Genomic DNA, 26,923 nt, shown 5'->3' with positions numbered 1-26,923 from the left:
CCAGAGTTTGTGCGCGTGATGTGGATGAAGCCCTGTGTGTGCGAATGGACACGTAGGCTGCCAATGACTAAAAACTCTGCCGCCATGACGATGAAGTATCGGGACAATGCTTTTTTGGAAGGGAGGCTAATGTCGCGGTTAATAGCCGGCAGCACAACAGAGGAGATCAAAGGAAGCAGCACGGGCAGCAGCTTCTGGCATTTCAAAAAAGACGACGTTGGGGCGTCTGCTCTTGTGTTGTGTTTTTTTTGTGCAAATACAGCCTTGCTATTCTCGTCGAAACGAATTCTTGTGTCCTGTTCTTTCCACGTTGCGACAATATAGTATAGACGGCTCGCACTTACGTCCTTGTAACGGCCATATAACAGAACCAACATTACGTGGTGTGAACTTTGAGATGTCACGTTGGTGTTATCGGTACACCTCATGCTGGTTGCTTCACACATAGGACCAATAATGTTCTTAAGCGACGTGGTTATTTCACTGAAGTGGGTTACTTGCCGCGTGGTCATAATGCCATGACGTCTTCTATGTCTTATGTTTGAGCTATGTTATGCGTCATTGACCGTACGTGCAAGCTATGAACAGTAAGAACAGCTAGTTGTGAGAACACATGTTTACCACCTAACCCGCGAGCAAGCGGCAAGAAAATTATAAACATCATCCGAGAGGTGAAATTAGCAGCATATACAGCATTTGCATGCACATATTTGCGCCACTAGATGAATGTATGCCGAGTACTCGCTTAGAAAAAAAATCACGGAGTGAAAAAATAACGGCGCAGTGAACATAGAAAAACTTAATTATACAGTTAAATTCAAACAAATGCTTCCTACGAGAAATGTGAGAATTGATTGCAAAAACAAGAACGCCCAAAATAGTATGCACTAAACGTTTCAAGAAACAGCACCTTTTGAATAATGCTAATGGTAGGCGTATATTAAGCTCTATAACAACAAGGTAATCCTACCCGTTTCATTGCAGTAGTTAGGACAATACGTTTAAGCTGTATAATAGGAACAGCTGAATTCAGAAACCTTGGTAATTTCTGCAAGATTTTTACTTCGATAACTTAAATATGTAGGTGTTTATATTTTAGGACAGTACAAAGTCGTAGAAAGTTCTTACATTATAAAACAAATTTTAATTCGGTAAATGATTCAATCACCCAATCACCCAGTCAATCAACGAATCAATATCTGTCAGAAGCACACGAAGGTATTGTGGAGACCACTTATGATAAGAAGAGCAAGAAAAGTGATCAACCTTAGCCAGTGCGAACGCGATGTCCGCCACAGCTTCGCAGAGGGTGTCGTTTCTTTCACCCAAATACGCCCACGCATTGAAAAATTTGCAGGCCAGAGCCGGGAGTTGCTTTTTGCTGGCTTCAGCCTGGACGTCGACGTGGCTCACGAAGATGTCCGGCTCTCCCAGCTGCGGAAAAGCATAGACGGACACGTAGAAAGTGAAGATAGTCGCATAGTGATTTTCAAGTCTGAAAACTATTAGAATGGGAGTACAGGTATTAGCTTGCACAGACAAGTTTTCCGCGTCAAATATGTAGAACAAAGCTTTCGCAGGGACATATCCACGATGCAGACGTATTTAGCTTGTAGAGACGCTTACAGCCATAGATTTTAAGGTATGCATAGCAGCCCTTATAAAATCATTTTTGAGTTTCCCGCGCTCATCACACAAGAAAAACAAAACCTGCAGGCGAGAGAGCTCGTTCAAAGAAAAGACTAGAAGCCATCATTTTCTTTACACTCAGAGCTCATTACCACATGAGACAGACTCGCCTGGGTTACGAGCGTACTCTAGGGAGCCGTGAGAGAACCTCCTCGCTCGGCCAGAGCTGAAGGTCCAAAGAGGCCTCTCGGACCCGGCGGAGCGTGTTTCGAGGATCAATGGAGTCCTGGTATAGTGACTCACCTACTCGCTTTTTCCGCTTCTACCCCTGCTCCTCAATAACCAATAAAGTTTTTCCACCACAACCGGACGCTAATGAACGTCTGTCTGAGTTCTCGAGTCCATGTCGACTGTCCAGCTTGCCACATATTTTACAGCATTGTACATCTATGGCCCCAACAAAAAAAAATGTTGATCATTTCCAGCATGCCGCATATTCTGCTTACATGCCACGCGCACCACATGACTAATTGGTAAACTAACAAATCTGCGGTTGGTGAACGAGGAGAAACAGTGGCACCAAATCAGTATGTAATAGAAAAAAAACATCGTTGTTCCCTACGTCATAGGAATTGCTATCACACGAAAGTAAAACGCAGCGTTACAAAGTACATTGATATTAGAGCGCTTCATAGATATATCTTTCCTCATTGACAGTAAAAGCACCATTTTTCGTAAATACATCCACGTTGGCGCTTATAGTGATAGATCTGCATACCGACAGCTAACATCTATGAATACTGAGTGATTAATGATCAAAAATGCACTTGTGGTTACGGATCCTGTGGTAGCTGTAGTAGTTACTGGGTGAGAGCAGAGCCAAAGAGACATGTGTGACAGCCAAAAGAGCATGACTAATTGTTCGCCAAACTTGGAATAAGGTCACCTACTGGTGGTATTGAACGCCGCTGCTCGATTACACTGAAACGCTACGCGCGTTGTCTTCGGTGTTGACCAGCCACTATTTTTTTTGCGTGGCAAGCGTAAGCGGGGAACGTGGAGTTACATCCGGGTGAAGCAGGCGCGTTGCTCTATGCGTTGCAGTACTATTTTTGCTATGGATGGATGCTATGAGTCACTCCGACACTTTGGGTAAGGTCACCACCTGGCAATATATTAAAGCATTGAGAAAATTTACTACTCCTATTGAAAACACGACAAATACGACGGAGACGTAAAAACGACGTGTTAAAGGAAGTAATCGTGGATTCCACTGTCATGATGCATTATTACACTTTACCAACAGTACTGTGAGAGGGCAGCGGTAGATATTCTTACAAGAAAACGTATATTTACAGATATTTACAACGATTACACGCGATGACAATGCCTGGCGCACTGGCGGGCTGGAACCAGTCTCTATTCACCTCGTAGTCTTTTCTTTCAGCCAGGGACCCTCTACCGCTTTATGCCCCAATCCCACTACTGCCTTGTGGCACTACCCCGCGGCGTTAAAGCGCCGACCCGGCGCTTGTCACGAAAGGGGTGTGTTGGGTGACACATAAGGCTTCAGTCTGACGACGTGCACAACAGTGGATGGTGGTGGCATTGAGTGCGCTTCGTCGACGACTCGCTGTATCTCGTAGGTGAGGTTGGTGATCTTGCGAAGGACTTTGTATGGTCCGTCATAGCGAAATAAAAGTTTTTCTGAGAGGCCGATGTGACGACATGGGGTCCACAAAAGTACGAGAGAACCTGGTGCATACGAAACTTCGCGGTGGTGACGATCATATCGATCTTTCTGAGAGGCTTGAGAAAGCATGAGTCGTTCTCAGGCAATCTGTCGTGCTGCGTCGGCTCGCTCTATGGCATCGTGGACGTATGTGACAGGGGAGCTTGAACCAGCGGGAAGGAGTGTATCAAGAGGCAGAGAGGGTTCCCGTCCATAAAGAAGGTAAAACGGGGAATAGCCTGCGGTGTCATGTCTGGAGGAGTTGTAAGCGAAGGTGACGTAGGGTAACGTTGCGTCCCAGTCACGGTGGTCTGGAGAAACATACATTGACAACATGTCCGTGATAGTGCGATTCAGGCGCTCTGTAAGTCCATTAGTTTGTGGATGGTATGCCGTTGTCAACTTGTGGTTCGTGGAACAGAAACGTACGATATCCTGGACGACGCGAGATAAAAAGTATCGGCCTTGATCAGTAACGAGCTGTCGAGGAGCGCCGTGATGCAATATGATGTCATGTAGCAGAAAGTCGGCGACATCGGTAGCGCAGCTGGTTGGAAGAGCGCGGGTGATCGCGTAACGTGTCGCGTAGTCGGTCGCCACGGCAACCCATTTGTTCCCGGAGGCAGAAGTGGGAAATGGCCCGAGAAGGTCGAGCCCTACGCGGTAGAATGGTTCAGCAGGGATCTCAATAGGGTTAAGAAGGCCAGCTGGAAGCGATGTTGGTCGTTTTCGACGTTGACAAAGGTCGCAGCTGGCGACGTACTTTTGCACAGAGCGATATAGGCGTGGCCAGAAAAAACGGCGCCGGACGCGATCATAAGTGCGGGTGACTCCCAGGTGACCAGCGGCAGGTTCATCGTGAAGCTGTCGGAGAACATCTACACGCAGATGGGAAGGCACGACGAGAAGGCGGTCAGGACCATTAGGGCGCATGTTGTGGCGGTAGAGAACTCCTTCATGAAGGAAATACAAGTTCAGGGAAGTGGGCGGAGTAGCGGAACTCAGGCTTTCTATGATGGGAAGTAAATCCGGGTCGCGGCGTTGCTAGGAGCGATATCAAGAAAGTCTGATATTGATAAGACGCAAGTTTCCGTAGCTCTCTCTGTGGCGTCTGGTGGATCCACTGGATACCGTGACAGGCAGTCGGCGTCTTGATGGAGGTAACCAGATTTATAGACGACCGAGAAGGTGTATTCTTGGAGGCGTAGAGACCAACGACCGAGACGTCCCGTGGGATCCTTTAGCGAGGAAAGCCAGCAGAGTGCATGGTGATCAGTTACAACAGTAAAACTGCGGCCGAAGAGGTACGGGAGAAATTTAGCGAAAGCCCATACAAGAGCAAGACACTCTCTTTCGGTGATGGAATAGTTCCTCTCGGCAGGGGATAAAAGGCGGCTGGCGTAGGCGATGACGCAGTCACGTCCATGCTGACGCTGAGCTAAAACAGCACCAATTCCGTGGCCACTCGCGTCCGTACGAACTTCTGTCGGGGCAGTCTGATCGAAGTGGGCTAATATTGGCGTAGTCGTGAGGGCTGCAATGAGTGCCGAAAATGCAGCACTCTGAGGCGAATTCCAAGTAAATGGGACGTCTTTTTTAAGAAGCTCGGTGAGAGGCCGCGCAATATCGGTGAAATTTCGGATGAAGCGGCGGAAATAGGAGCATAAACCAAGGAAGCTCCGGACATCCTTATGAGAAGAGGGCACGGGAAATTGAGTCAATGCGCGAATTTTGTCTGGATCGGGCTGTACCCCAGATGCGTTAACAAGGTGACCAAGTACAGTTATTTCGCGACGGCCGAAACGGCATTTGGAGGAGTTGAGCTGGAGACCAGCGTTGCGAAATACTTGGAGAATACTGGACAGTCGCTCTAGATGGCTTGCGAACGTCGGTGAAAAAACAATTATGTCATCTAAGTAGCATAAGCAAGTGGACCATTTGAAGCCGCGCAGAAGGGAGTCCATCATGCGCTCAAAGGTGGCCGGCGCATTACAAAGCCCAAACGGCATTACTTTAAATTGGTATAACCCATCGGGGGTTACAAATGCTGTTTTTTCTCGGTCCCGTGGGTCAACAGCGATCTGCCAATAACCAGATCGAAGGTCAATGGACGAGAAAAACTTTGCGCCATGAAGGCAGTCAAGGGCGTCATCTATTCTTGGTAAAGGGTAAACGTCCTTCTTAGTGACCTTGTTGAGATGTCTATAGTCGACGCAAAACCGCCATGTGTTGTCCTTCTTCTTGACAAGCACGACCGGGGATGCCCACGGACTAGATGAGTGTTCGACGACGCCTTTGGCGAGCATTTCCTCGACCTCTTTCTGGATGACAGAGCGTTCGGCAGCGGAGACGCGGTAAGGGCGGCGATGAATTGGGTTGGCATCGCCGGTGTTGATGTGATGGGTCACAACTGATGTCTGGCCTAAAGGGCGGTTGTCAAGATCGAATATGTCCGCATAGGATGTCAACAGACGGTGGAGGTCTTGTGCTTCGGAGGGCGAAAGATCTGGCGCTATCATTTTGGCAATGTCAATGCTTGACAGGTTGGGCGCTGTGAGCAAGTTGACGTGCGGAATAGGTTGCTGAGCCGACAGTTCAGAAATATCACACTCTTGCAACAACGACATGACGCCTAGTTTAATACCAGCAGGCAGCACATGCGTGGAGAAACCAAAGTTCAAAAGAGACAGATGGGTCTGATTGTGGCATACTCTCACCACGGTGTGCGGGACAGCAATGGAGTGCTTTAGCACAACGTCGGTAATAGGTGAAACGACATATTCACCATCGCGCACAGGCGGATCACACAAGAGCTGCACGTAAGTCGCGGCTTGCGGCGGAAGATGCAGGAACTCGGTGGCACAAAGGCGACTTTGAGCGTCATGGGCAACAGCTGCGTCAAAAGGCAGTTCCAACTGAAGAAGACCCGTCGAGCAGTCGATAAGGGCGGATTGCGCAGAGAGAAAGTCGAGGCCAAGAATCACGTCATGTGGGCACTGCTCAAGCACGGTGAACAATACGACGGTCTGGCGCCCAGCAATACACACGCGAGAGGTACACATGCCGAGAACGGCAGATGTGCTCCCATCGGCAAGCATTACTGCACACTTAATAGGAGGCGTGATCACTTTTCGCAGTTTAATACAGAGAGCAGCGCTCATGACTGAAATTTGTGCACCAGTGTCTATGAGGGCTGTAACGGTAACGTCATCCACCAAAAGGTCCAAAATATTGCGGCGTGTAGGAATCGTCAACAGAGGATTTGCAGAATGGGTCGTTAATGCAGCGTCACCTCCGGGAGCTGCATGGTCTAGTTTCCCGAGGTTGAGGGCCCAGGTCGTGCAGGGGACCTGGATCGAGTAATCATCGGCGAGAGAGATCGGCGGCCTTGGGGTGATGGTGACCGGCTGAACCTTCGGCCCTGAACGTTAGTAGGAGCAGGCTGTGGATCGTACGGAGTAGAAAAGCGGCGAGAACTGCCTTCAAAGCGACGCCATGTCCCAGTGTTCCAAGATGAATTGGATGACCAACGATTGCGACAGTAGCGTGCAATGTGGCCGGCGCGAGAGCAGTGAAAGCAGATCGGTCTATCATCCGATGTTCTCCATTCAGCAGGGTTCCGGTAGCGTGAAGGATAGCGTGAAGGGTACACCGGAATCTGGTTAACAGAAGCCGAGCTCTCGGTGGTGCGAACGGCGCAAACAGGTGTGATGCCGAGATTTGCTATTTCTTGGCGAACGACGGCTTGGATGAGGGAGACGGTGGATGCGTTGTCTTGAGGACCGTCAGAGGCGATGGCTGCAGGAGCCATTGCTTCGAGTTCACGACGAACGATTCGGGTGACATTTTCGGACGATGTAGCTTGCGTGAACTTGGGGCTGTCTTCACAGGTCGAAGTGGCTGCAGTATTAGGCAGACGCGCAAACTGGCGGGTTATGCGACGATTCTTGGCGTGCTCGAAGCGCTGACACTCCTTCACAACCGCGTCGACGGTGGCGCAATCTTTAACGATCAACAAATTGAATGCGTCATCGGCAATTCCCTTGAATATGTGAGCGATTTTGTCAGTTTCGCTCATGTTCTCGTCCACCTTTCGACAGAGGCCCAATACGTCCTGTATGTAGGATACATATGATTCTGTCGATGTCCGCACGCGACATTCCAGGTCTTTCCTCGCAGCCTGCTGTCGCCCAAATGGCCTGCTGAATAACTCGAGAAGCTTCAATTTGCAAACGTCCCAGCTGGTCAACTCCGACTCATGCGTCTCATACCAGGTGAGCGCCGTATCCCGCAAGTAAAATACAACGTTGGCCAGCATCAACGTAGGGTCCCACCTATAGTATTCGCTCACGCGCTCGTACAAAGCGACCCAATCTTCAACATTCACCTTGTCCTTGCCTGTCCCCGAGAAGGTTCCGGGGTCTCGTGGAGGCAGGAGAATCAGAGGAGGCAGCTGGTGCTGGTGCTGCTGGTGCTGGTGCTGCTGGTGCTGGTGCTGGTGCTGCTGCTGCTGCAGCTGCGGCTGTTGTTGCTCTTGTGGGTGGGCCTGTTGAGCCATTGCAGGAAAATGAAGGTGGCGACCACTTTGAAGTTCCGTGTTGGTTTGCCGGAAAAGCCAGGCAGGCGTATCCCGGCACCTCCACCAATAATCTTACAAGAAAACGTATATTTACAGATATTTACAACGATTACACGCGATGACAATGCCTGGCGCACTGGCGGGCTGGAACCAGTCTCTATTCACCTCGTAGTCTTTTCTTTCAGCCAGGGACCCTCTACCGCTTTATGCCCCAATCCCACTACTGCCTTGTGGCAATATAAAAGGCGCATCTATAAAGCGTACAAAGCATGTCACCGTGGTGCAGTGGATAGCATCACCAGCAGCTATATTAGCTGACAGAGATGTTGTGGGTTCGGCACCCATTGACGGAACTTTTCTGTCTTATGAACATGTGTGATATTTTTAGACGTGATTTCTCTGACGGAAGTACGTCACTGAAATCTTGGTGGACCCCGGCATAAAACACTTTCGGGTTAAAAAGATGTTTTACGTGCGAGGAGCACAATACGCATTTGAGGCATGCCGTAGTAGCGTACTCCTGGTTAAATTTGACCCCCTGGTCAAACCACACCGAAAAAATGTACACGGGCACTTATTCCACCCAACCTTGACTGAAATTGTGCCGCTGTAGCAGGAAATCACACTCGCATCGTCATGTTCAGCAGGGCAACACCTTAACTGCGATACCACTGCGGCGTTGGGGGCATATAGTATAGATCGCATGTGTGATTGCTGCAAGATGAACACTCTGTAATATCAAGTGGCCCGATCACAGATCTTACGAGTGCAATAATAGCGTGCGCGAAGAGGCCAACTAGAGTTGCTTATGATAACGTATCTTGCGTGCGTATGTGCAAGCCTTGTTGCGTGTGAGCTCTATTGTCTACGTTTACGCACACCGCAATTATACGGTAGCTGCAAAGTCACAATAAGCTGCCCACGCTTACATTAGCTTTCTGTGTGATCGGGCTTTGTTCTTAACCACTTACACCAATAAGAAGCTGTCCATTAACAATAATATCTGAAATTCAGTTCAGTAATATCTCGTGACAAATAATCGCACGCGAGTTTCGGGATTTAAACAAATTTATCTCACAGATGCGAGAAAAGCTCTGAATATTGTTACAGATAAGCTCTTGGTATGTTACAGTGCTTCTTGCAGGTCAGGAAAGATGGTGGATATGACGACAAGGATACAAGAAAACAAAAGAGATACCTCATTTGCTTCTTCTGTGGGTCCGTCTGCACTATGTACATACGCATATATATGTTAAAATTTCAGAATAGTGGACAACAAGCTGATCCGAAGTACTGGGCACGCTTACATCCGCTGAACAATGGAAGCCATTTTTGCGGACTATGCATTAAAGAACAACTATCTGGCTGAACTATAAAATTAAAATTGGCAGTTGCATCTACCTTCGGAGCTCCTTCTTGAAACTTTAGCTTCAGCTGAAGGATTTGCTTCACTTTCTTATCAGCTTCCTTGCTCACTTCTCACTCAGCCGCGCGTTCATCCCCTTGCCTCACCTGTTCTGCCTCAACCCACTCACGCAATTCTGCGCCAGAGAAAACTAGCTGCAACTCAAGAGCCGATATCTTATCGGTGACAATTTGCCCACTGCAATGGCGCTAGCGTGTCCGGCAAGCGCGATTCCCGGGCAATACGGGCCGTGCCGAGATGGTGCAATTGTTTCCGTGGGTGGCGCCACCTGATGGCGAGTACTTGCGGGGTCGTGAGGAAAAAGTCTTTTTCACTCGGGCTGGGAGGGGGGTGAGCATGAAAGACTGCCGCGCAACCAGCTATAACCGCAGGAACGATACGGCGGACAACTTCTGGTTCACCGGTATACGCTGTCGTGTAATAGAGACCTTAGCCGTAGACCAAGAACTCCACCTTATCATTCACTGCTCACGTCCAACCTCCTCCAATTTCTCTTCTCTGCTCCTTTTTATCACCGCATGTCAGCAATCAAGATCAACATAAGCCTAAGGTCACGAGAACGTAGGTTTTAGTTTACTTAAACATGGGCTAAGTTGTGGGCCGCGATACTGATGAAGCAGCGCAGAAAAGACGCTTTCATTCTCGGGGTACCTTCAGCCGATATAGGCACGAGTTGCTGGCCAGAGTGAGAACTTCCGCAAATAATGTCCACAAGCCAGATTATAATTACCAGAAGCGTCATAGTGGAGGGTTCCGGAAATTTAGACCACATGGAGTTCCCTAGCGGTGCACGTAAATATAAGTACAAGGACCTCAGCACTTCCGCACGGGTGAACTTTAGTCGCTCATTTCCTAGGTATGGTGATTGCGCAGCGTGTTACATTGGCATACTAATATTGCATATTTCGGCTAGTGGGCTAAACATTCTAAAAGCGCAAATAAATGCCTCTCTGGTATGCTCCACAATTCACTGTGTCGTATGTTCCTAGAGCGCAAGAGACACTACAACGTGCGATGCATTTTATTGTGTTTTTTTTGGCTCTTTAGAACGGCTGCTATAGCTCGTTAGTGTTCTTTGTGCAGTGCACTAGACACTTAATGCCTACGCTGATATATGACAGAGTGGCACTAAGGCTATAAGTCGCGGCAGGTCTAGTGCACTACCAGTGAATGTAGCGAGGATAAGAACCGAACTCATACTTTAAAACGTGAAAATGAGCTCGGAGGAGTATGCGCAAGGTGAAGACGCCCACCACTATTAACTTCGGCGTTGCGTTCCAAGGATTCGAGACGAGCTCCACAGAGAGAATGGGCGCGTTGTCCAGCTTGTACAGCAGGTTGCCGGCCGCATGTAATACGTCACTCGCGGTGACGGAAGCGGCTTTGCTGACGTTGAGTCCGAGGGAAGCTAAGGCGCTCCTCAGATTGCTATTCGTCACGACACCTGCAAACAATGATGCGTGATATTTCCGCCGAACTGAGGGTCTGAAGCAGTAAAAAAGGACGGTCAAAGAAGTTAATGAACGTAACTTGATTTATTCGTTTATTATATTATGTTTTGTTAGTGTCATGGGACGTTATCAAATGCTGCAGACACCCAAGAAAGCTAAAAGGGAGCAACCGATTCGGGTATAAGGATTCCGTGAATGGCGAGTTCGCATTTGCAAGACTTCAACGCAAGCAAACAAGCGAGGCTTAAGAAGCATCTAGGAAACATAATACGTATCAATTTCAAAGAGCCCCTGCTCTATAGATAATATGTGCCTAGGGGTATCAAAGACGGCCAGGGAAAGACGTGATCGCATCGTATTAGAGTGTACAGGTCTACGCTCAGTGCGCAGAATTTAAGTGCGGATCATTTTAGTTCCCCAGGCTGTCGTACCTGACGTGGTCGCTTGGCGTAAGGCAGGGAAAGACACGTACAAAAATAGAAGGAAAAGGAAATAATCAAGAAATAGAAAGAAAACAATAAACGTTTTTAGAAAAATCGACATTGATGCAAATAAATATTAAAAATGGAAAAACTGGAAATAAAAAAAAGTTAGAAACACAGGTAGAAAGACAGAAACAACGAGAAGTAAAGATGACTGGCCCACTCCGCACTTTTTGAGGCTTGGCTCTACTAGTGAGATACTGCATCAACTTTTGTTGGGTACGTTTGGGCTTAGAACTCGAATTTTGACACATATTTTCTGCCTCCTCACAATTGTGCATCGGCTGCCAAACTGAGTAACAAACCTGTATGTTTGCAGGCGTTCCAGATGTTGAATAAGGGCTTCAGCTCGGCCGGTCTACCACCTGCGATAAATAGAAGGGTGAAGGGCGCGTACGCGTCAGAGGCGTGCTTCTAAGAGACTTACAAAGGTTGTCGCTGATAAACTGCGCAACTGACGCGTCCACATACGGACGCACTAAATTTGAGAGTAAGAATCATGAGAAGTGATGGAAATTTATTGGGCTGCCATGTATACAAAAATGTGCCTTGTTTCATTTGCCATTGTTGAGAATGCGTCCGCGTCAGTTATCTAATGAGCCTCGAACACCTAGTTCTTAAATTAAAGATGATACCGCCTAAAATAGCACGTTTACGGCATTACCATCGAGCACCGTCCTGGCCATTTCTTCAATGAATCCCGTAACGGCGTCGTCGGCGTTGTCGTACTGCTGGAGGTCGCTGGAGGCGGCGTGCCAGTCTGCGCAGGTGAACTTGTAGAAGTTGTCGCAGGGGTCTCGCAGGCTGTTGAATATGGCGGACAGGTAGCTGGCTGCGCGAAGGAAGCGATAAACACTAGTGGTGGCTTTGATGCACTACGAATGTTTAGTTCCGAAGAAGTAACACGTCCACATACAGCTCACCCGGCTTTACTTATCTTTAAAAAATATTTGAAGTTTATTTCTTTGAAATCAACTGATAACGAGTGATAGCTACGTTTGGCTTGGCGGTCAGAGTAACTTAAAACTTGACACGCTTCTGGCTTGCCAAGCTTAGTTTTTAAGTGCTAATCGGACCTTCCTTCTCGGCGGTCTTTGAGCAGGCATCTTTGCCCCCTAGATTTCGTGGTCTTCCGTCTAGTTATATCTACCACACCACCAGATTCCGCCGCTTTCTAGCTGCAGCACTCGCACAAGCGGCCTGACCGTCCGCTGTCCACGACCAGACTTGAACAGTTGGCGACCAGACGCTGGAGAAGCATCCTGTAAACTTTTGCTTAGTCAGGTGGTAACGCCGAGGTAGAGTGTACTATACTCGTAGACGACATTCTGTGGCGACGAAAGGAAAGCTACGGGGGTGGAGCTACAGTGCATGTGCTCTTCCGCCAAGCAGTCCGGCTCGACTTGCTTTTCAAATGCTAGCCATGTTCGAATAATACAACTGCATAGAACTGGCTGCGTCTGTTTACACAGCCATTCGTAAATGAAATTCAAAACAAGCTTCTTCAGGGAGTAGTCGGAATAGCTGGAAGGTGACGAGCACTCACCTGAAGACGGAGACGCCATTTTGAATGTGAGGGGCACCTAAAATGTGTGACGCTTTCAGACGTGCAAGAACGTCAAATGACACTTAATGAATTAAAACAAATATCAATATCTTCTTGAATTTTTCAGTTTCTATTTATTACCAGCATCCCGTAGGAAATGAATTAATGTTGTTCTTTATTATCTTCACGCGGAAAACACAGACGTATTTGAGACTATATTCTTCAGCGGAGACACACGCTGAGTTTCGTTCCGTAGCCTTCCCTTCATTGCCAAAGAATGTTGTCCCCGAGTATAGAACTGCAGCAGCGGCGAGGCTCATAGCGAGCGCAGCTGCCAAACTTCTCCGCAGCCGTTCACGTGGCGTGAAGTCTCCCCTGCCACCCCGTCACTCCCGTCGCTCGCGCTCATGTGGCACAAGGTTTTGCGACGCGATGTATGACGCAGCGTAGTGAAACGCTTGCTTTGAAAATTTTCAGAGTACTGATACGGCTACGTAGCTATTTCAACAAACGATGGTGATTTGAATAAACAGAGCTCTTCGTACAGGAAGTCAGGCTTTGTAATAGATGTGCTCTCGTACACGAAAGAAAAGGCATTGGTTACGCCTGCGGAACGCCATTGAAAAAAAAAAAGCGCTTCAAAGAGAAAGTTGAGCGCCCTTGAATTTAGCAACACCTGTCTATAAGCGGATGAAATTTTCAATCCATGTCAATGGAGATGTGCGATTCGGTTCATAATGATAATAAAAATTTGCGTTAGAATTTGTCGAGAATTATTTATTGCTGGTTTATTACGGGGAACAATAGTTATACGAGCGTAAATATAGGAAGTTCCTAGTTCTGAATGATGTAGATAATTCTGCTACAAAAAAAAAAACCTTGTGTTAGAATGTTGCTTATCGAAGTAATGTTTCTTCATTTACTAAGTCGACTTCAACAGGAATTTCACTTGATTTGCATACCCAATGTGGAAGTGCATACTGTTTACTTTGACATCCGAAATTTTGAAAGACTGTGCTCATTCCATTCAGTTGGAAAATTTCATGGTTAAACCTCGGGAAAACGATGACCACAACAACAGCGACAACAACATCAATGACGTCGACGATGATGATATATGGAATACCACTCGGTAGTAGGTTATAATACGCATTATACAGAAAACACTGCCGCCTTCATCAAATATAGCACTACAGGCCATCGAACTGTTTTCTAAATGTGAAAATAAGATGTAAGGTAATCTAAAAGATAATTTATCGACTGCGCTGAACATAATAATCCTATTTCATTAGCTCGTAATTACGTTGAAGTTCATGGTCTCTGCAAACGAAAAAAAAAAGCAGCATTTGAAGAGCTCGTTATTCTTCTATAGACAAACATTTTTTTAAAACCAACAGATAATAAAGCTAAGAAAGGGGGCGTTATTTGTAGTCTTTTAACTGGATTGCATTTGGTATGATGTAAATGTGAAGGAATTCAAGTGGGCGAAGATGGAACATGTCGTACTTATGTGCTAAGTACGAGGTCGAGATAAAACAAATTCGCTTTCTGCCACAGATAATTTTCAGGGGGGCAAAAAGTACTAATTACTGCTCCTTCTCAGACCCGTGCGAAATTGTTGTGACACAGGTGCAATTAAAGCACATTTTTTTTATGTGTACACATATCATATATTACCAGAAAAAATTGTGACTGTATGACAAACAACTTTAGCACAACAGTGTGTGCTATATAATGCACACTGGGCCTCAAAGCGTAAGAAATGAACGATGCTCACCTTGAAGCAAGATTTTACCTTTGCTCGGAAAAGCACTTTTAAATGTTGTGAAACTTTTTAGCAGTATCAGGCGATTGTTAGGCGAAGGAAGATGCCACACGTTGTGCAGTAGAACTTTGTTTGGAGAGAACATCCTAGATTTTGGTTTACGAGCTGTAGCATGTGGCTTACTAGCGCAGTTTTTGGCATCTTTGCTTTCCGCAGCTTCCGCGGTTGCTCAATGTGAAATTCTGCACCACACCTGTATTTCGACTCTAGGAACTGGTGAAGGCATAGCCTCATCGTCCGACAATTCCAGCTCGGGTTTTCGTCTCAAAACACATTCCGCTTTTTTATCGCATACTATTAGATAGAACAATTGCCAAAGCCTAACAGCAAAGAGCTCAACACAAACCACATGCGATTTAAAAACGTAAGAAGGCGATTGCACCCATTGAGACCAAGTGTACATTACGATGCACATTTCAAGAAAACATTACCTGATAACAAAAATATTCGCTGTTATAGTAAACAAACGAGCGATAAGTAATCTTAAACTGTTTCAGGTAGACTGAAACAACAATTAAAATATAACTGGGAGATAATTAAGTGATTTTGGACTTACCGGAACGTTGCCACTAGAACGCGGAAGTCAAAACTTTTATTTTCAAAAGCAGGAAAGCATGGTTTCCACTGCATAGTTCTTTTTGTATCACTCACCAGAGGACGCCACATTATAGAGGATGCGATTGCACCGAGAAAGGTGGCTCTAATACCACCAAGAGTTATGAAAACTAAAAAAAAAACAAAACAAATGGGCGTTTTAATGCACATAGGGTCTAGAGAGGATATTCGTTCTAAACGGTAACTGTGGGGTTACATCCTATCTGCCCCTACGCTTCCTTCTGAGCGCTTAAACGTATGAATTTAAAGAGCTTGAGACTTGTATATTTTTGCATATCCTTTGCAGCACAATAATGTACCCGCTTGTGCTTAGAATGTGGCGATAACTGTTGTGATCTGTTCTGATGAAGAACTTGTTTTGATGTAACTTATATTCTTTCCTACTGTATGTACCCCACTCCTGCAATAGCCCTGCATTGGGCTGCAGTATTTGAAATAAATAAATAAATAACGTAAATGAAATTCGGTTGAAATCAGTGCCTTTAAACAGGCAAGAATTCCGTCATGGCCAGCATTTTAAAGCTGGTATACAGTTCAATATTGGGAAACAGAAATGAACAGTTTTTTTTCTTCAACGTGCCTTTATCAATCCATGCTATCGCCAATGAACCAGCGACGCATGGAGGTATTGCACGGACCACGCATAACAGGGGTACTCAATCATAATCAACAAGATAGAATTGTAGCTGCGGCCAAGTCTATATCAGCAAGACGGGATACTGCTTTAGCAACAAGGAACACGAATGTAGGAGAAATATTAGAAATTGGTTTTTGTAGCCATGTGCCATGGCTTCACGTTTGTAGTCGTTATCGATTGATTCTCCAAGTGTGTTCATTAAAACATCTAGGGATGTAAAGTGGTTGAGTTATCAAAGCCTCTAGCCTTGTGAATCGGTAAGACTTGATCAGAACGATTTCATTGTCTTCTCTAAAGAGTGTGTTTATATTTGTAGAGAACAGAGTTTATGATCGAAGCCAATTGCTCCATTCAAATACCGGGAATCAACGAATTAATATGGCAAATGTTTTGAAGTGTGTGAATGACGCGAGGCTAGCTGTGGAATTCCCTGCAGAAATATTTCATTCGATCTTTTATTTTACATAATTAGAGGTACCGTTGTGTTATTGTGTAACGGCGCAAACAGTTTTTTACACAGCGAGGAAAATATAAAGCGTCTCATTTTCTGCGCTTGCCTTCCGTTGCGCAGAACGTGGTGTTCCACACTATATCTTCGTGTTGACGAGTGCCTGACGAAAAAAAGTAAGAAGAAAATAAAATACAGGTTAGAGAAAGTTTTTTCACCAGCCTCATGATACGTCTTTAGTGAAGAGCCGTTTTAATGTGCCAGGCAGCGCCCACTTGTTGCAACACCAGAACATTGAAGACAATATGTTCGTTCCAAACTGCTGCTTTCAAAAATTTTGTGCAAGCGAAGTTATCACGAGTGAGAGGAATAGAAGTCGAAGTTTCCTTATTACAAAAATCTACAGGAAGAACAGCATCGAGAATGAGGCTGACGTAGGTACCGTGGTACCGGTAGCCCTCGAATGTTGTTTGTTGAAGCGCAAACGTTGTCTAAACTTACCCAGCTATTTTTAATTAGAAAAGAATATGGTGTCTTGTATGATATTATTTCTCATATGTATTTAAATAAACATAAGTACACACCACCAGTACAAATCACGTTGCGACTAACTGGTGCAGAGATTTCATCGCGGTGTCGCCACCTGCCTGTCATTTATTGCTATTTTCACCGTCGCTTTCAGTGAAACAGCAAACCCGTGTTGACACCCCTCTAATTTTGCTTTTTTTCCGTGCGTTAATTCACAGACGTATTGCCGAGTAAACGAGTGCTTACAACCCTTCCTACGACTGACGAAGCTAGGACCATAGCTTAGTTTGGTTGTCGACTGCAGTGCTGACACTATCGAAGCTACACCTTATTTTATACGGAACTGAATTTTTTGTCTTGCTTTCCAAGCCCCTTCACGTTACATAAAATGCTACCTATAGTTCACGAAACACCAATTAGGTTCGAGTAACTGCTTTATCGTTCAGGTACTGCGCATTGATTCACAGAGCGTTTGCGTTACTCCTTAGTGCCGCAATACGGCATCTTAGACAAGAAAGCGAACCCTGGACAACAGTATCAGCGTGTTTCTGTGCCCACCTAGACATAAACAATGCAAGAGAAAAATGTTGACAATGAATAATAAGACCTACAGCAGATCAAAGTCATAACTTACTGGAATGCTTTTCTTCGTCACTTTTGGTCCAAGTCGCAGTCTATAAGAAGTTGGATAAAGTAAACGAAACAAATTCGAAATAGAGTTGGTAATAACTGAATGAGAAGTTGTTGCTATGAAATAGCAATAAGCCCACAAAACGTTATACATATTACAGAAACTGAAAATGAGCATGCAATATAACACAAAAATCATGTGAAATTTCACATGATTTCAATGTGATACCAATTTATTTTGCAGTAATTTATTTGTTACCGCAGGGGAATAATCTTATTAAAATATAATACAGCGCACTAATGTTGTAGTAATATCCATTGCGGTTTTACGTCGCAAAATTGAGATATGCAATGAGAGACGCCGTAGAGGGGTGCTCCGGAAACTTCGACCTCCTGCTTTTCTGTAACGTGTACATGTATTTGAATATAAGTACACGTGCCCCTAGCATTTTGCCATGATGAGAACGGAATCTACACCGGGCGGGGTTTTAAAGTACGCGACTTTCGGTTTGGCAGTGGAGCACTGTAATTACCAGGCCATCAGGGCATCTGGTGTAATAGTCCTATTTCTCAACCGACACACGTCAAACTTAAAGGGGCCCTGAAACACTTTTTTAAGTAACCATGAAATTACTTGACTGCAAAAGCGTGTTGCCCAAAAAATCATCACCGCGAAAACTTCAAAAATCTGTCCAGTACGAGCGGAGTTACAAAGATTCGTCACATGCTGCTATCGCATTCTCTCTTCTCTCTTCCCGACGAAAGCACTGGAGGCTAAAAAGGGCGCGATTAGAGGGGCAAACAAAAAACACACGTGCCTCCCGAGCATGAGCACTTCCTTTTTTTTTTATCGAAGGCGCCGGTTGTTCAGTGTGATCGCGCGTGCACGCGTGGAAAGGTAGCGGCCTTTCGCGGTGATCTCTGTAACGACTGAGTGCGCCAAGTTCAAATCAGCCAATGGCTGATAGATGGGCTTACTACGAGTTATTTTTGGGCTTGTTCCGTGATTTATCGAGAGAAGACAAAGCATTTTTTAGCTGACTTTGATAACTTATTGTGAATTCTAGGCCGCGTTTTGCGCTATATTTTTTGGCTCGTGTGTTGTCGGGAACCACTACTACCGATCGGTAGTGTTTTCTGACCATGCTCGAATAGTGTTGCAGGGCCCCTTTAAATTAGCGCATCGGTAGCTGTGGCAAACGTGTAATACTTGTAGCACGTGACCGGCTTCCATCTGTCCACACAGTGGAAATGTACAAGTATATGAGACATCTCGGAAAGTGTGCGTGAGTACATGTAGGAAGAATGGGATATTTTACATGACCAAATTCGAAGGAAGATTCAATGAACAACAAACTGATGTCTCGTTAAAAAACGCCACATCGATAAACCATGCCACTTCGATAAACGACAAGATAGTGAAAGGACACCCCGTGATTATATGTTCAACCACGTAGGCTAGCCTGATTATTAATACATTACATGACAAGAAAGCAGGGCATTTCTAAACATTGATTACCCGGCACTCGTTGCGACGCGTACGATTCACATGTTTTTCTGTTTATATATGAAGATAAAGTGTATATAAAGATAGGAGATAAAAGCGAAAGGTTGCACTGAGCTGCAACATTACACAACTGCCGCACAACCATATTGGTCAGAAAAGCAATGCGTAGTATGGAGGTTTGACAGTGCAAATTTCCGATTGTGATGGCACAACCTCCAGACAAACTGCCAAACTTCAAATGGCAGGCACTGATTGGTTTTCTTTGTTAAATGGCTATGCGTCTTGATAACCGAGACACTAAAGTCAACGTTTAACAAAGCAAAATAAATAGGAATGTAAAGCAGGGACTGGGGATATTGTGTAAGCTAGCGCAGGCAGTTCTTTACTTTTTAGAAGTCAAGCAGTGATGACTGTTATTATGATCATTGATGAATACTTGGTTCTCTAAGAAAAATAAGGAAATGACGGATGATGTATAGATTTATAAACACTTGGTTCTATGGGCACAGAACAGACTTAGCCATTGGTCACGAGAAAAAAAATTGTGTGGTTGTTAAGCCAGACATCTCAGTCACAAAAATAAGAGAAAAACTGACTGAGGTCATGGACACTTTCATGAATGAATGAATGAACGAATGAATGAATGAATCAATGAATGAATAAATGAACGAATGAATGATTTCATGTCACAACTACCACTTTCTTGCGATATTTTAGATTATGCAAACTGCCTTACGGGTCGGGAGTGAGAGAAACAACTTCATTGACGATTCAGCATAAAGGGGGGAAGGCGTAGGGAAATTAAAGGCAGACTCCAGCGTGCTCGGATGTCCGGAGCAGCAACCTACTCGCGTCAAACCTGTGGGGGTGCCACTTTTGGCCGCTGGCGTTACAGAATGCTAAGCCTGTCCTGGACCACGTCTCATTGGTTGCCTGGCTCTCGGCGGATGGTCTTGCTGTTGACGACAGTTGGAATTGCTTCCTGGTTACTCGGCGATGGCGCACAGTGCCATAGAAGGCGTCTATGGTCCGCTCGTGCCTTCTTGCAGTGTTGGCATATATATTTGTGGTGTATAGCTTCGGGCAGACATACTTTACCCAAATGGGAGTTCATATGGCTTGTACTTGCAACTGCCGTAGTGTGGTTGCTACGCTGCGTTGTAGGTATCAGTGAGGTGGTGGGTAGATGCTTTTGCTCGTTCTGTACCACTGTAGAACGTCGACCGCCGTAGGTTGTGATGAAGTACTCTTCCTCTTTGGCATTTGACTGTTGAGGCTTCGAGAAATGTGTTGACGGAGATCCGCGGCTATAGTTCGTGCGTGCGCCTCTGTATCTGCCTTCTCGTTGTGCTTTGCGCCCACGTCCAGCTTCCCGGCGTGATATTGCTTAATAAAGGCATGTACTACGTGGGCAAAGTTCAGCTATAGTGCCATAGCATCGAAAGTACAATACACGTTTCTATACCCAATGTGATATTTTTAAAACATCCCTAGCCATTTGTTATGCCACAACTATCTGTTACGAGACAGAGAAACACAAATATTTACCCGATCAGCAATCGTGACATTGTAAGTCTCGGTCGGCCAGGAGACGTTGTAAGGAGTGGTTGTAATTTCATCGGACGTATCAACGGGGTAGGCCGCTTTCGCCCTGTTCGTACCGGTAGACTTCATCTCCTGTATCACGGCGATGACACAATGTTGTACATTCAATAGGCGTCACGTATCAAAAACAAAAGGAAAAGACAAGTTCTTTCAGGCAAGACAGATTTGCTGTACCACATATCTCAGATGTATTTATCATTGGGGCGCATCGTACAACGCATCAGTGGTCGCTTTAGCAAAAACTTACATAGCAATTATTTGCGTGAACGTGTCAAAGCACTGACGCTGATACAAAACTGAGTGCAGCGTCGAGGTGGGCAAAAATACTAGCTTACAAAAAGTATGAAAAAAATTGCAGGTGATTGTCAAGAGAAAGAGAGAGAGAGAGATTTTTTTGCAGAAAGGGAGATAAGATGGCCCTTTAGCTACAGCTTTCTCTGGCCTGCTACTCCCCACCGGAGAAAAGCAGCGGGTGAGCAAAAGAGTAATAAATGGCGGTGGTAAGGTAGGGAGATGAGATTAAAGTTGTGTTACATTGAAGCAAATCTCAAGACTTGCATCCAGTCCAGTGGCTCGTAAAACTATAGGCTAAGCTTACGGTAACTCAAGAAATTCACGCGGTTGAGGACTCTGCATAGGTGACTTTGGTAACTCAAAGTTCTAAGTAATTGCTTATGCGCTGCATACCTTGTTACATCTTATATTGTTGCACGTGTGGAAAACAAGGTGAAAAGAAGCGCTCCATACGTGTTGTACTCAAAATAGGCGAGCACAAAAGTTGCAGTTAGACATCTCCGCGATGTGGCTGGTGCCTGGTTAAAAATTCGTCCAGGAGCGTTTATATATATTTCTTCAGACTATGTGTATTCTGCTGCCGGCGTTGTCAAATTCGTATCTTTGTAGCTAGATGTGAGCTCCAAGAATACTCGCATTGTTTTGCCTCAGCATTACTGAACACTTTGTTTCGATCGAAAAGTCCAATGTAAGGAAAATGTAACGAAACATTAAAATTTTCGAAATGTAACTTTAAAAATTTGGAATGTAATAAAGGAGCTAGTTACGAGAATTCATGATGGATTGATTGATTGACTGATTTATATGTGCGATTCACTGTCACAAACCCACCATATGCATATTAGAGACGCCGTATTTGAGGGCTCCAGAAATTTCGACCACCTGGGGATCTTTAACGTGCACCCAAATCTGAGCACACGGGTTAACAGCATTCTCGCCTCCTTAGAAAATGCAGCCGCCACAGCCGGGATTCGATCCCGCGACCTTCGGGCCAGCAGTCGAGTACTTTAGCTACCGGACCAGCGCAGCGGGGCTCCAATATTTGGAAGGAACGAGGAATGAGCGTTTTCTACTGTTCTGGAGGAACGTGTATAACCTAGAAACGGCAATCGCTCCACCAGACGTCTACATTGCAGCCGCCATGAGAGATAGACAATATTTATATCAATTTATCAATGCAAGCGTTGATAGAGGTATTGATACAGGGTTACTCAAAGGTAATGTTATAGTAAGTGCAGGAAATGCATTCATTTGTAGCAGTAATACTTCGGCGTTTCTCAACTACTGTCCGTTAATTAGAGTGAAATAAACGTGGAAATAGACCACACCGAATTACGAGGTATGCGTAGTAAGCCGGCGCAGAGTAAATAAGGCACCGTGATTTACTTTTACGTGTAGAAAAGTAGCTCACAGTTGTACTTGAGGTTCCTAGCTTCAAAGTTGTGACACGGCTCAAAGAGTGGCAGCGACTGCTGTAGTGAGAACTTAAAACACTTCGAGCGTGTCACCGGCCCAGGTGGCTATAGACCTTTTCAGGAACGACTCTCTGTGCGCCAGAATAGTCCCTCCTGGGCTTCGCAAATTGGCGTGACACCTCGAATATCCACTGTGGAAGCTAGGCTACTAGCCTTTGCACTCCCGCACGAGGCCCATCATGGCGGCTTTTTTTTGCATCCCGTGAAAAGCTGTATACTAGCAATAAGTGACCCTGTAATATCTTTAGCATGCTGAACTACTTCACTCATACAAATTATATTTTTAAGCTTAGGCTTGCTTTGAATCTGAGAGCGAATAGATGTTAAGAGACTCTTGCGGCCGCGCACCCAAAAAAAAATGCGATGAACGTTTGAGCAAAAAGTAATTTGACAAATATATGTGAACGAACTATAAGTAGCATCTTACCGGGATAACGTCACTTGCACTTGACGATCCTGCAGATGCTGTGATTCTATGCGAGCTCACTGTAGCGCCATGTGACTGCGACGTATTTACCACACCGTGATGCGAAGTTGTCTGTCCGGCCGTCTTTGTTGAATGCGTCTGATGAAATTCGAAGCAGGAATTCAGGCTACATACCCTTCTCCAAGTCCGGTATATTATCTCTGTGTACTGTTACGTCCCAAGAGACATATTCTAACAAAGTTTAGGGCTGACAGGTTCTTTGCAAACGGCGGAAAACGATAGCATATTGTAATAATATAACCTCAAGATGCAGAAGCATTCCTTACCCATTCGCGAAGTTTGATGACAGTGAGGTGATATATTAGGCGTCATTGTTTCACGCCCCCCTAAACTGTCGATTATAATGAAAATTCAACTTATAAAAACGTGGTTTTGACCAAAGGTTCGAAAAAAGTATGTAGTTCACTCAGATTCACTCATAAAACATACCATAACCCTAAAACTAATGCACTAAATGTTTGATCAATAGGACCCACTGGGACTCAAACTCACCAAAATATTGCTCGCCTGGACTCGCTCAGACTCCGACTCAAGGCTCAATGTGAGCCTCAGTGAGTCTAAGAGAGTCGACTCATAAGTGATGCTGCCAACCTATGGTTCTTACCCATCTAAAACACTGCTTAATAATAAAAGAAGAGCGAGTTTTTTGCTATGTGACAACAAAGAAATGCCTTCTTACCGAGGTGACGTCAGTATCAGTAGCAGTTTTTCTGGTGACCACTCTTTGTTCGAAGCTCATTTCAGTGATTGTTGATCGTGACATCTTTGTATTGCTATAATTTGAGGTGATTTGTACGGTTTCCTGAACTGAAGAAGCCTGGTAAAAGCAAAAGATGATCGCTGTTTGTTTACGTCACAAAAACATTGTCACGCATTTCATATACCATAAGCTAAAGCTTTTACATACACCAGATACACATGTGAAGCGGAAACCAGTTGTGTACAAAAGTTTCCGGCAAGATGGATGCCTGTTAAAATTGATAGCACCATTAGCGAAATTACCGAACCGATGTTTTAAGCATATACGGAAACATCGAAAGGAGGAGCTTTCTGCCACATTGCAGTATGTCCTTGAAAAAGGCCAGTTTTTAATTAGGCGTAACCCACTCGTGCTATAGAGTTGGTAAAAGGAGAGCTAGTAACATAGCCGATGATTGTCACATTTGTACTAATAAAATCCTGTGAGGTTAAATTAACTCGGAAACCTTCCTTTCTTTCGAGGGAGTTTTATTTCTTCACCAATCTCTGCTTTAACATTCGCCAGTGTGCCTTTTAACATGCGTACATTTGTGTATCCGATAAAGACTTCTATAGTGTAGGTGGCTGTCATTGTGGTCAATAAAGAAAGCAAGAAAACTTGTGAATTAAAGCACCATTTTCAGTGTACAGTCCAGTACACTGGTACAAGTAGTGGTGTAAGGACTGGCGAACATAATTAAAATGGAAGTTGGAGCGCGTTGGTATGCGTTCATCTTCGTTGATGCAGCGCATACGCGACGATGACGACGGAGTCGTCTTCTTGAGCGCGCTGCATGAACCAAGACAAACTTCAGTTAATGTCCGTGCAAAGCTACTCGTATATATTTACCACCACCCCCTATCGGGGGCAGCTTGTGGTACGCAAAACAGCAGAATGCAACGTCCACTTCTCGGTAGTATTAAATGCGAAGCACTTCTTAGCGAACTTCGGTGACTTTGAGCGTATCTATCTATCTATCTATCTATCTATCTATCTATCTATCTATCTATCTATCTATCTATCTATCTATCCACTTACGTTTGGGTGCTCTCGGGCACACCTGCTTAACATGGCGTGAACCAAAATTAGCATGGCTGGGTAAGATGGTTTGATGAATATGACGCGCTGGTCAAGACATGAAATGTCACAATCCTATCGGATACGCCGTCAAACACTTCCCGCCAGACAGTGGCACATACCCACTGGTGGGTATGTGCCGCTGGTATGCGGGTATGTGCGATAGGTGAGTGACACTTGGTATCTACCCAGCAACGACGAGAACACACATATGTGATTTTAACGCACGAGCATTAGGAAGTACCCGACATTGGCAGCATTGACCCGAAAAATGCAAAGAATAAATGACAATGTCCCAGCTGGAATTGAACCCAAACATTCTGCGTGGCAATGAAGCATCGTACCACAGAGCTACGCCAGGTCTCGGAACTACTTTTCAAATAGACGCCGATCTTCGTGAAACGTCAATAGTGGTTGCAGTGCTGCCTACCCAACTTTGTAAACACCACATATGTACTCCTCTGATACGGCCGTCACGTCGTGTTAACGTCGATTGTGGTTAGTTTCCATGCGGTGAAGTAGATTTATGTAGCAGTGTCCAGGGCCAGCACCCTCGCGAGCATCAGCGCTTCATTTCAGCATCTGGTGTTGCTAATACGTATGTTCCAGTTGGCATCGTTGCGCAAGTGAAAACAACTGGTTATATAAACATCTGCAACTCTTCGGCATATGTCTGTGCTTGCAACAGTTGTACACATGTTTAGCGTCATTTGATGACGTATTGCTCAATAAACAAATTGCAACACGGTCACCTTTCCTCCGCATCTTCACATAACGTCGATTTCCAGGTACGTGTGATCACAGTTATGATTTTTCATAACTGTGATCGAACGTGAGCCTCAACGTTACGTCGGACTATGAGCCACCTTTAAGCATTAGAATGTAGCTGGCATGCCTCTTAAGCCGATGAATGGCGCACAACTACACAGTTTGCCCAAACACATTCATCGGCCTCGCAGTGCTTGTCCCATTACGTAGATTTCCACTGCACGTAGGGTGAGCCTGAATTCTTAGAAATAGACATTGAAAACTTTTTTTCCTGTGCCTAAGAATAATCTGCTGTGTCATGTAAGAAAGGACTGTACTGTATATCTCCTTTATTTATACGCTAATACAGACTTGTATAAAAAAGTGACAGCTTTACCGCAAAGGCGAAGCAATGAACTTGATAGCAACAAATTGGACGGTCACACGCAGAATGACAATCAGATCGAAACGTGCCCCACGTTTCTCACGCACAAATGACGCACGAAACATACTCACAGATACAGCTGAACGCGAATAAGCGTCACAGTTGTTACTTCGCTGTGTCTGAAAAGCGCGCCCTTTTCGCAAATGGAGGCTGTGCAACGATTGCAGTGATTTTTGTGCGCCCGGTAACTACAGAGTCATTCCTGCGAAACTCAAAGGCTAGCCAAGACGTACGATCCTTTCTACTGCAAGATAAGGTCACGCGATCGAGCGTACAACCCCCTTATTCTCTACGTGGGCCAAAGTACGCGTGAGAGATGAGAGCTGCCGCGCGCTCACTGCGCCATCTTGCTGCTTGCTGAAAACACGATAGACCCCCCCCCCTCCCCCCGACATGCCAGCCAACAGCGGTAAGTGGTAGATATAAATAGCTTGTCGTTTGAACGTTGAAGGAGGTACCCTTCAGTGGCTCAGTAATTAACGCCTCGCATTCACGACATGGAAGTCCCACCTGTGATTTCGCGTACCAGAGTCTTTTTTCTGTTTTTTTTTGCGTTACATATATCGATACGCATACATATACGGTGCATGACATCAACGCCACCGCTGACAACGGCGGTGAAATCCAATCGAGAGTGTTCACATAATTTCTGTCGCAATAAGAGCCACATCAAGCATATATGCATCGTCACGGGGCCTGTTTGCCCTGACAAAACGCATTTAGCGTAGTCACACACACACACATAAAAAATAACTTGAAACTGTGTTCTCCGCAATACCCTTAGTGACGCAAAGTAAACTTCAAAGCTGCTTTAAATTTTGGGCAAAATTGCTTAAAGGGGGAAGCTTTCCTCTCGTATGGATTACGACGCTGCGTTATCTGCCAGAACTGTTACATCACAACGTGCCGCGTAGTTGGGAATAGGAAGTTGTCGAATACGGGTCCCAATAGTTTCGGGGCACCAAAGAAATAGCGTCGAGGCCACTGAGTATGTGGGACAGCCATTCAGGGCCTAGTTT

At 45.3% G+C, this 26,923-nt stretch overlaps 1 protein-coding gene across 1 annotated transcript in view; it reads right to left on the bottom strand.

Annotated features, from left to right (window-relative positions):
• The window catches only part of LOC142785084 (uncharacterized), a 62,124-nt gene that overhangs the window by 18,855 nt on the left and 16,346 nt on the right, over positions 1-26,923 (bottom strand). Inside the window, exons 8-15 of the mRNA XM_075883491.1 lie at positions 23,576-23,713; positions 22,837-22,974; positions 20,584-20,712; positions 17,533-17,572; positions 11,964-12,131; positions 11,605-11,664; positions 10,620-10,810; positions 1,267-1,434 (exon numbers count right to left, since the gene is read on the bottom strand). Of these exons, the coding sequence (XP_075739606.1) occupies positions 1,267-1,434; positions 10,620-10,810; positions 11,605-11,664; positions 11,964-12,131; positions 17,533-17,572; positions 20,584-20,712; positions 22,837-22,974; positions 23,576-23,713 (1,032 nt within the window). The remainder of the gene's footprint in view (positions 1-1,266; positions 1,435-10,619; positions 10,811-11,604; positions 11,665-11,963; positions 12,132-17,532; positions 17,573-20,583; positions 20,713-22,836; positions 22,975-23,575; positions 23,714-26,923) is intronic.

Source organism: Rhipicephalus microplus, unplaced genomic scaffold, assembly GCF_043290135.1.
Source record: "Rhipicephalus microplus isolate Deutch F79 unplaced genomic scaffold, USDA_Rmic scaffold_18, whole genome shotgun sequence".
Classification (NCBI taxonomy): domain Eukaryota; kingdom Metazoa; phylum Arthropoda; class Arachnida; order Ixodida; family Ixodidae; genus Rhipicephalus; species Rhipicephalus microplus.
Note: the sequence above shows the minus strand (reverse complement) of the source record. Positions and strands in the feature narration are given on the sequence as shown.